The following is a 10,835-nucleotide window of genomic DNA, read 5'->3' as shown; positions in this document are numbered from 1 at the left end:
AGAGGGTGTCGAGGACGCACAGTGTCAAGAGTGAGCTGAGAATATCAAATTTCAGTTGGTAAGAGCTGATGGTGAGGTTTGAGTGTGGCACAGACCCCACGAAGCCATGGACATAACATCTCAACAAAGCACTGTGCAAGCTAGTGGTAGCTCCATAATGGGGTGGACTGTGCTTACGCGGAATGACTGGGTCCTCTTGTCCAATTGAACCGATCATTGATTGTAAACGGTTATATTCGGCTACCTGGAGACCATATGCAGCGATTCATGGACTTCATGTTCTCAAACAACGATGGAATTTTATGAATGTATGAATGACAGTGTAGACGATTGGTTTGATGAACATTCCGGACAATTCTAGCAAATGATTTGGCCAGTCCGATGGTCCGACATGAATCCTGTCGAACATTTATGGGACATAAACGAGAGGTCAGTTCATGCACAAGATCATTCGGCGGCAACACTTTCGCAGGTGTGGACGACTGTAGATGCAGCATGGTTCAGTATATCTACAGAGGTCTTGCAACAGCTTGTCGGTCCGTGCCGCTTCGAGGTGCTGCACTACGCAGGGCGAAAAGATGTCCAACACGATATTAGGAGGTAACACATGACTTTTGTCAGCTCTGTGCGTTATGCTGTGGGAGACATTCACCTGGTTTCCACGGGACATGTGGTAGTAATCGAAGACATCATGACAGCTGTGGACTGCATTCATGTTACTGTGGAGCACCTGCATCGGTTCCTGCTTGATGTAATTGTCGTCTGAAGCCAGCGAAACACATATAGGGCGATACCGAGCGCCAGTAACAAGCTCACAAACCATTCCTTGTGAACGTCACATACCTCTGGAACGTATGAAGGACTTGTAGAAATCATGCAACCCACAATCACTGCTGTAATGCTTTCGGAAGGCGGACCAACACGTTATTAAGCAACTAGTCATAAAATATAAGGAAATAATAAGCAACCAGTTGCACAAAAGAAATTTAAATTCGTTACCGGCTTCGGGCACTTAGTGCCATTCATCAGAAGGTTACACCTATCGCATTTGTGACATTCGCAAATGAAGAGGTATAGCCTTCTGAAGAAGGGCACTAAGTGCACGGTACCGGCAAAGAAATTGTTTCCTTTATGCAACTGGTTGCTTATCGTTTCATTATATATGACTACAGTCGCTGATGATGAATCAAATACTAGTTATAAAATTAAGGTTGTGTTACAAACACATTAATGAGAATTTTTGCCAAAGTGATTACAAACAAACTGGAAAAAAATTTTTAGAACCCAAGAAGAACAATGTGGTTTTACGGCTGGTAGATCATGTGTAGTCCATGTTTTCACATTAGACAGATTTTGGGGAAACATAGGGAAGAATCAAAAAATATAGGATTAATTTTCATAGATCTAGAAAAAGGGTATGCTACTGTTCCAAGAAAATTACTTTGGAGAGCACTACATATGACAAACATAAACCCTTCCTTGATTAAATTAATGCAACAGACGTATAAAGATAACTTTGCCAAGTGAAAGTTGGTAATAAACTTTCACAGAAGTTTACAACAAGCAAAGGCCTTTTACAGGGCTGTCCCATGTCACCATCATTATTTAAAACCTATATAGATATTAGCCTTGAAACATGGTCTCGTAAATGCAATAGTATGGGATTAGAAATAAGAGCTGGAGTTTACCTACATCATTTATTGTTTGTTGATGATCAAATAGTCGTAGCACAAGATGCAGAGGATGCTAATTGTATGTGCAATCAACTATCAGTAGCATACAAAACTTGGGCTTTGAAGATTAATTACGAAGAAACAGAATACTTTACTAATGATTCAGATGAACTATACATTGAAGGAAAGAAAATCAGATAAACCCTTTCTGTTATTTGGGATCCATTTTAGAAACCGAATGAAAATCAGAGTCAGAAATCAATAAAAGAATTAGTAGCGGACGGAAGGTCATTGGGATGCTTAACTCAGTCTTATGGAGCAGGAATGTAATGAACAGAACTAAAAAATTAATATACAAATCCATATTAGAGAGTGTGGTGCTGTATGGAACGGAGACCTGGACAATTAACCTGAAGCACATTAAAAAATTACTTCAGGAGAAGACGGCAATAATCTCCAGGAAAGAAAAAGATAAGGAACACCGAAATAATAAGGAGAATGGCAATAAAAGGAAGAATGTATAATGTAATGGATAGGAAGAAATTACAGTGGTGCGGTCATGTACGATGAATGGAGAAATCCAGAATACCAAAATCGGTACTGGAGTGGTAACCGGAGGGGAGAAGAAGAAGAGGACGACCTATGACCACCTGGCTCCAAAATGTACAGCACACAATGAGGAGAATGGGCGCAGAGGAAGAGGACACACCAGATCGAAACACTTGGAGGAATATTTTGAAAATATAGTTTAAGAACGTTTATTCTTTGTATTGTAATTTCCGAGTAAATTATTATGTTGGAGATAAGCCTCTGTAATGAGGAAAAGCTCAAAATAAAAAAAATAAAATAAAATTACGGCTCATCATTGTACGTGGCTCGAGAGTATAAGTCACGAGAGTTTTGTACAAATTTTTCATACTAAAATGTAGACTTTCACGGCCGGAAATGCCATGTCCATTATAATTTTCCGGGCTGTTGTGCCGTGGTCGGTTGATGAATTCTGTGTCAATTTCCAACGTTTACAAGGCCACCAGGAAGATACAGGAATACCTTAAGCCTGCCAAGGACGCTCGCAAACCATTGGAAAAAGATGGAGTGTATAGGATCCCATGCAGATGTTTATGTGGGTACCACTAAAAGAACTGTTTGCAAATGTTTGGAAGAGCACAAGGCCAATTGTAGAAGAGGAGAAACGGAACGACCAGTTGTTGCGGAGCATGCTTTCCAGCCAGGTAACCACCATATTCATTTCGAAGAGACGCAAGTACTAGCGGACACAAGTGGATACTACGGAAGGCTCTACAGGGAGGCAATGGAAATCGCCAAACACCCTAATAATTTCAATCGAAAGGAGGAGAGCGTGAAATTAAACGGTATATGGATGCCGGTGTTGAAGAAGATGTGTACCACCCGTCCACCACTGGGTGATGGCAACGGCGATCGACGGCAGCGGACAGCGGCCAATTGCATTGACGTTTTCAAAACACGTGACGTCACGCCTCGGCGCGGGAGCGCGCAGACACGGAATTTAGCGGCAGTCAGTAGCGAGCCAGTGGGTGTGTTGGACCTTCCACGAGCTACAAACCCCCTTGAAGATGTCCTCCGCAGACGGGGACGAAACGTTGGGAACTGACACAGAATTCATCAACCGACCACGCCATAACAGCCCGGATAATTATAATGGACATGACAAATTTTTCAGTACGTATGACACTACATCTGGCAGCCTCGAATAAATATCAATTACTCTCCTTTATTACTCGAGACGACTTCACTACAACGCAAGCGTTACATAGGAATCACACAATTATAAGGGAAACTGTGGTCAGCCAATGAACGCTACATCTGCGAGGGACATGGAGTGGCGAAGTGTGTGGTACGTATTGAAACGTCCCCTTAGGAAAATTTATGAATTACTGTGCTGATAAACATCTTACGTTATTTGATTTTCAAACAGCTGAGCAAAACTGAACGTACTCAGACATTTCTCTCTTTACTTATTCTGATCATCACTAAACTGACACACAATATTTTTAGCGCAATCTGGCTTTCAATAATCCCTACAAAGGAATCGCCGTGACTAACATTAACCTATACCTTTCACAAATCACTTACCTCACAAAAATCTACGTTACTCGAACTACTGCAATATAGCAAGCGACACTACTGCCAGCTAAATAAAAGATTCAAACTACTGAAGGCACTAACTACTGATAGGCATACTAAGCAAATGAAAGATTTTGATAGAGAACAAACAATGTGTTTACCTTAATAGTGTTCAAAAGTCATAACATATGTATCAGTTCATGATATCCAGTATTAGAAATTTACTCTTTCTGGCGGACACACGTCCAGATCGTCCGCTCTTAAAATTCTGCCATCTCTCTCCCCACTTCCACCACTGCTGGCGGCTCACCTACAACTGCGCAACGCTACGCGCTGTTCACATCCAGCTGCCCAACACTACCGTAGCGCATATTACAACATGCCGACCAACCACAGACTGCACACAGCACAGTCAGTGATTTTCGTACAGAGCGCTACGTGGCGATACGAACATAAAAACCTAAACAACCTACTTACAAGTTTAAGACCGTTTATTCTTTGTATTGTAATTTCCGAGTAAATTATTATGTTGGAGATAAGCCTCTGTAATGAGGAAAACCTCAAAATAAAAAAATAAAAAAATAAAAAAAAATTACGGCTCATCATTGTGCGTGGTTCGAGAGTATAAGTCATGAGAGTTTTGTACAAATTTTTCAACACGTATGACACTACATCTGGCTGCCTCGAATAAATATCAATTACTCTCCTTCATTACTCGAGACGACTACACTACAACGCAACCGTTACATAGGAATCACATAGTTATAAGGGGCACTGTGCTCAGCCAATGAACGCTACATCTGCGAGGGACGTGGAGTGGCGAACTGTGTGGTAGGTATGTCGCCGATACCAGACAGACTCTAGCTCTGGGTTAGGTACGAGTTAATCGTTTCCCAAAGGGCAGCTTCGTGTTCGACGGAGGCAGCCTTAAAGCAGGTTGCAGGCACGTACTAGTCTGCTCGTCTGTGTACCACTAAGTGTTACGCCGCCTACGGGAGGAAAAGATATGCCACCTTTAGAGTCTGCGCGCCATCTGATAACTAACTAGAAGAGCGACAGTTCCGGGAGGTTATTTCGGTACCTGGCCTGTTTGTCTGAAGCAATCAGGGAACGAGTGGAACTAGAGTGGGCGAAAAGGGTGGTTCGGTGGCCGTCGAAACGCAAAGCTCCTCCCGTGATTAATCGGAGGAGGTAATAACAGCACTGCTGGGCGGCGTGTCGCTTTGAAGTGTCCTGCGAGGGCGGCGGCGGCGGCGGCGGCGGCGGCGGCGGCGGCGGCGGCGACCTGCTCTGCTCATGGGCTCGCTGCGAGACTGAGCCCCACTCTCAATGACCCGCCGCCCGTGGTCCCCGCCTTTGAAGTCGTGCAAACACCTACAAGCGTAGCAGGATTCGCTACTTTCGTAATTGCAATACTCCCGCGGTAGCAAACGTAACTGCGCTGCAGCGCTAATACTCGTCGCAAATTCGTGAACAGAATGGAACAGCTTACTCTTGAGAGCGACGGAATTACTTCTCTACCTGTTGTGGGGGAACTGAGATTAAGACAGGCCATTTTACATCGAACGACAGAGAAGTGTTCTGTGTTCTAAACTATCTACATCTACATCTACATGGTTACTCTGCAATTCACACTTAAGTGCCTGGCAGATGGTTCATCGAACCATTTTCATACTACTTCTCTACCATTCCACTCTCGAATGGCGCGTGGGAAAAAGGATCACCTAAATCTTTCCGTTCGAGCTCTGATTTCTCTTACTTTATTATGATGATCATTTCTCCCTACGTAGGTGGGTGTCAACAAAATATTTTCGCATTCGGAAGAGAAAGCTGGTGATTGAAATTTCGTAAATAGATCTCGCCGCAAAGAAAACCGCCTTTGTTTCAGTGACTGGCACTCAAACTCGCGTATCATATCAGTGACACTCTCACCCCTATCGCACGATAACGTGAAACGAGCTGCCCATCTTTGCACTTTTTCGATGTCCTCCGTCAGTCCTACTGGTAAAGATTCCACACCGCGCAGCAGTATTCGAGCAGAGGACGGACAAGTGTAATGTAGGCTGTCTGTTTAGCGGATTAGTCGCATCTTCTAAGTGTTCTGCCAACAAAGCGCCTTCCCCACAATATTATCTGTGTGGTCTTTCCAATTTAAGTTGCTCGTAATTGTAATTACTAGGTATTTAGTCGAATTGACAGCCCTTAGATTTGTGCGATTTATCGCATACCCAAAATTTATCGGATTTCTTTTAGTACCCATGCCGATGACCTCGCACTTTTCTTTGTTTAGTGCTAATTGCCACTTTTCGCACCATACAGGAATTCTCTCTAGACCATTTTGTAATTGGAATTGATCGTCTTATGATTTTACTAGACGGTAAATTACAGCGTCATCTGCAAACAACCTAAGGGGGCTGCTCATATTATCACCTAGATCATTTATTTAAATCATGAACAGCAGATGGCCTATGACACTACCTTGCGGAACGCCAGATATCACTTCTGTTCTACTCGATGATTTACTGTCTGTCACTACGAACTGTGGACTCTCTGAAAGGAAATCACGAATCCAGTCACACAGCCGAGACGGTACTCTGTATGAATGCGATTTGATTAATAGTCGCTTGTAAGGAACAGTATCAAAAGCCTTCTGGAAATCTAGGAATATGGAATCAATCTGAGATCCCTTGTCGACAGCACTCATTACTTCATGGGAATAAAGAGCTAGCTGTGTTGCACAAGAACGATATTTTCTGAATGAGGGTAATTCCGAAAGTGGCGCCTCCAATTATTTTAAATGACCTGGAGTGGCAAATTACATTGGTGTAGGCATAATTTTTGCTGCTTTCTTCTAATGAGCTGTTGAATTCGTTGATCTGCAACAGACAGAAGCAGCAGAGGAGCGTCTGACATTCAGGTGCGTATAAAACCGAGATATGTCATTGAATTTCTCACTCCCGAATTAACTGCGCCAATTCAGATGTATTGGCGATGGTTAAACAAATGTATAGAGATACCGTAGACGTCAGTGTTGTAAAGTGGCGGCTGCTGCGTTTCAGATGATTTCTGCTGTGTTTCACTATTCAGTGATTTTAAGTATTTGATTGTGTTTGGTAAAGATTTTAAAAAGTATTAATTTTATTGTTGACTTGTACGGTTATTGTATTAATTGTTGTATTCTTGATGGTTGGAGAACATTTTAATAAATAAAAAGGGTTTCCTATATTCTGATAGGGCGCCCCCTTCCCGAGGTTTTCTTCACGGCAGCGGAACGAGTGAACCTCCAGTTATTTCTATGCGCTGTAGCTGTTCGTTGCACACTTTTGACATGGTTTTCACATATTTGGAAATACCATTTTTCACTGCGTTACATAAGTCTTGAAACGATATGTTCTGTATTTCTGGCATGTGCTTAAAAATATGGTAATACCTGTACTGTAAGTGAGCGTAAATTTGGATTTCTGCCCCGTAGGATGATTTGAAAATGGGTCTCGGCCCAAAACTACTCATCGAGTGAATAAAAAAGTAAAATTTGGAACTTTGGACTGGTTTCACGGTGTGTTTTTTTATTACTTGTGTGATAGGGAAAATACAGTCCGAACATGATCTTCCTCTGCAAAAACCAAGTTGGGCATCTTATAATATAGTTCCAGCAATAGGTTACACTTGTTTTGTTAAAATTCTAGCATACAATTTATGGCCTGCAGTTAGAAGGCGAATACCCCTTTAGTTATTACATTCATGTCCAGCCTAGAGTTGTCCAATCTATAAGAAAAGAAGTGGATTCTATTCTTGAGATATACAAACGATAAGCACTTTGCCAGCACTTATTCATAAAATCAAGTATTCTCATTTAGCATAATTTGGTGTATATTTTATCAATTCTATATTTATTTTATCATGACCTATTGTCTTCCTGTTCTTGGTAGAAGTTGCATCTCATAGTTCCTCCGCTGTCATTAAGTCAACATTCTTTCCTGCTTCAGCTAGAACCATCTGAGTATCATGCAAAACTTTCCAGATAGTTTTGTAGTATTGTAACCAATTAATTTAAGATATTATGTTTATTTACAGATTATCCTCATCTTCTTTGTTTAAATGTTTTATTATTTTGTATGCTTTGTCTTTTCTACTCTATACATCACGTTCATTACCTGTAATACGTATATTTTTCCGAGCTATAATTTTAATTTGCCTTCTTTTATAATCTAATCTCAGATCATTTAGGTACACATGTTTCTTATCTTCAATTACACCAAATATTTCATCATCCCAGCATCGCTGTCCCCTTTTGGAAAAAAAAAGAACTTTTCTTTTGCCAAGTGCTCCTGTTAGACCTTTCATTAGTGTTTCCTCTGCGTAATTCCATGCCCAGTTTATGTTATCCACTTTTCAGTTTAAAGCTATGTACTGTTCAAGCCTTTTCGACCCGAGTGCTCTTTTCCCGCAGTAAATGTTCTTTAATTGTTGTATCAGCATTATTTTGTCTCTGTTTAGAAGTATTCCTCCATCTTTTAAGTTCTTTTCTTTGCGGTACTTGCAAGAAATGATCTGAGGAGGCATCTGGACCTCTGAATGCTCTTGCGTCTTGCACTAGAGGCCAAATCTTCCTATTCTTATTTTATGTCACATTGTGGCAGATCCTCCAGCTAACCAGGTGTATTTGTGAATCTGTTCATGCATGAAGAAAGCGTATGATATTCTTAACTCATTATTTAATGAGAACTTCTTCATTCTATATCCATTATCATTTATGACACTTTTCCTTTCAGAAACAATAACATTTGCCATGGAGGTATCATGCACCCTTCCGCTTATGTCTGTTGCTATTGTCAGATAATAATTTTTGTTTATCCTATGTAGGGTTCTTCCCAAAATGTCGTGAAATTTTTCAGAAACATCTTCTCGCCCGTCTGCTGCATCATATACTGCAATTATTAATGTATAACCTCTTGGTACCTTCATCCTAACCACAATTATCCAGTCATTGATAAGGTGGAAGAGTATATTTTGTTAATTAAAGTCTTCTGCCATAGAACAGTAACTCCAGTACAGGTTCTATAATTTTGAGGGACTACACTGTAGATCATGTCGTACCTGTTTATTGTTGTAGAACCTCTTGATTTCTTTTTGGTTGGTGTTATGATAACCAAGTCAATATTTTGTGAATTTAGTTTATTTTCCAGTTCTACTCCTTTATCGCTGAAGCCGCGGCTGTTCCAGGTAGGCAGTTTGAATTATCTGTCTATTCCAAGTGATTTGTTCCTGTTGTATGCCATGCTCATGTTCAGTTTATCCACCTGGCTTGCTTTTAAGTGGAGATGGTTGGTTTTTCTTTAGGGGTCGTCTCCTTTAGATGGCTACCATCACCATGGCTATTGATCTCCAGGTTTTTAGGGTGTCCTTCCACGTTTTTCATCAGGAGTGTCTGCTCTAGAAGGGTCGGCTTCCCTGCGCCTAAATAGAGCCCCGCTTCACTGCCCTCTCATTGTGCACTGCTCGTAGTGCGACTCCTGCCCAAGAGACTTGTCTGACCAGGTTTAACCTTTCAGGAGCTTAGCCTTAGCCTCCCACCAGCATATCTCTCTGGGTCGTAACAGAGTGCACAAATCTCTTCGCCATGGTAAAGCGACTTGCTGCACCGGAGGGCAATGTATTTGTATTAAGTTAAAAATTGCTCTGGTTCATTTTATGCATTGTTAAGTCCTACAATTCAGGCCTGGACAAAGCGACATGTGGCTCAAGAAGCTTTCTTTGAAAGTTCGCATTCACTAATTATATTTCTTAAGGATTTCCTATTAACTTTCAAGCTGCAAATTTCAGATTCAGCATGCTTAGAAACTACTACAGGGTTTCAGATTAGCTATCAATAAGTAAATACAATGTTTTCCTTGAACCTAGAAAAAAATGATGGAAATTATAACAACTCGAGAATATTTGGCGTCCAAAAAGACGAAACACGTCGAAGCGTAGAAACAAAATCACTCTAAACGTAAAACGGAATCAGAGTTGAAAATGTGCGTTCATGCTTGAGACAAATGTGAAATATTAAAAATAAATGTGGAAGCTGGGTAGAGCATAAGTTATAATCAAGGACATCATGTACATAAATCAAGTAACCACAATTCCAGGTGGAACGAGATGAAAAGCTGTGCCTCTACTTAGGGATATAGCGAAGATACATATGGACACAGGCATTCTTTTTATGGGACCTATGACATCGCTGTATGGTCCCCCTCCCCTTTTGGTCCCCCTCCCCCAAATACGTGAACCAAAAATTATTTGTTAAAGAAAGCTGTTAACTCAGAAATTAATCACTATCTACACGCTTCACCTTGAATGTTGTAAGATCAGTAATGTGCTGGCTCAATTCTCTCGCAGCATGAAGAACTATGTACAGTTTTATACAAGAGCTTTAACAAAGAAATATAACTCCCCCAAATACATGAACCAAAAATTATTTGTTAAAGAAAGCTGTTAACTCAGAAATTAATCACTATCTACACGCTTCACCCTGAATGTTGTAAGATCAGTAATGTGCTGGCTCAATTCTCTCGCAGCATGAAGAATTATGTGCAGTTTTATACAAGAGCGTTAACAAAGAAACATAACTCCCCCAAATAGATGAACCAAAAATTATTTGTTAAAGAAAGCTGTTAACTCAGAAATTAATCACTATCTACACGCTTCACCCTGAATGTTGTAAGATCAGTAATGTGCTGGCTCAATTCTCATGCAGCATGAAGAATTATGTACAGTTTTATACAAGAGCTTTAACAAAGAAATATAACTCCCCCAAATACATGAACCAAAAATTATTTGTTACAGAAAGCTGTTAACTCAGAAATTAATCACTATCTACACGCTTCACCCTGAATGTTGTAAGATCAGTAATGTGCTGGCTCAATTCTCTCGCAGCATGAAGAATTATGTACAGTTTTATACAAGAGCTTTAACAAAGAAATATAACTCCCCCAAATACATGAACCAAAAATTATTTGTTAAAGAAAGCTGTTAACTCAGAAATTAATCACTGTCTACACGCTTCACCCTGAA

The 10,835-nt window shown here is 40.7% G+C and overlaps 1 protein-coding gene across 1 annotated transcript; it reads right to left on the bottom strand.

Moving 5' to 3' along the window:
* Positions 1-8,193: 8,193 nt before the first annotated feature.
* On the bottom strand, positions 8,194-8,744 carry LOC124775145. Its single transcript, XM_047249985.1, has 2 exons — positions 8,434-8,744; positions 8,194-8,389 (listed from the first exon to the last, which is right to left on the bottom strand). Exons 1-2 carry the CDS (start codon positions 8,742-8,744, stop codon positions 8,194-8,196), a joined length of 507 nt encoding a protein of 168 aa, XP_047105941.1.
* Between the last annotated feature and the right edge of the window lie 2,091 nt (positions 8,745-10,835).

Source organism: Schistocerca piceifrons, chromosome 2, assembly GCF_021461385.2.
Source record: "Schistocerca piceifrons isolate TAMUIC-IGC-003096 chromosome 2, iqSchPice1.1, whole genome shotgun sequence".
Classification (NCBI taxonomy): Eukaryota; Metazoa; Arthropoda; class Insecta; order Orthoptera; family Acrididae; genus Schistocerca; species Schistocerca piceifrons.
This window is presented reverse-complemented; position numbering and strand designations above follow the sequence as displayed.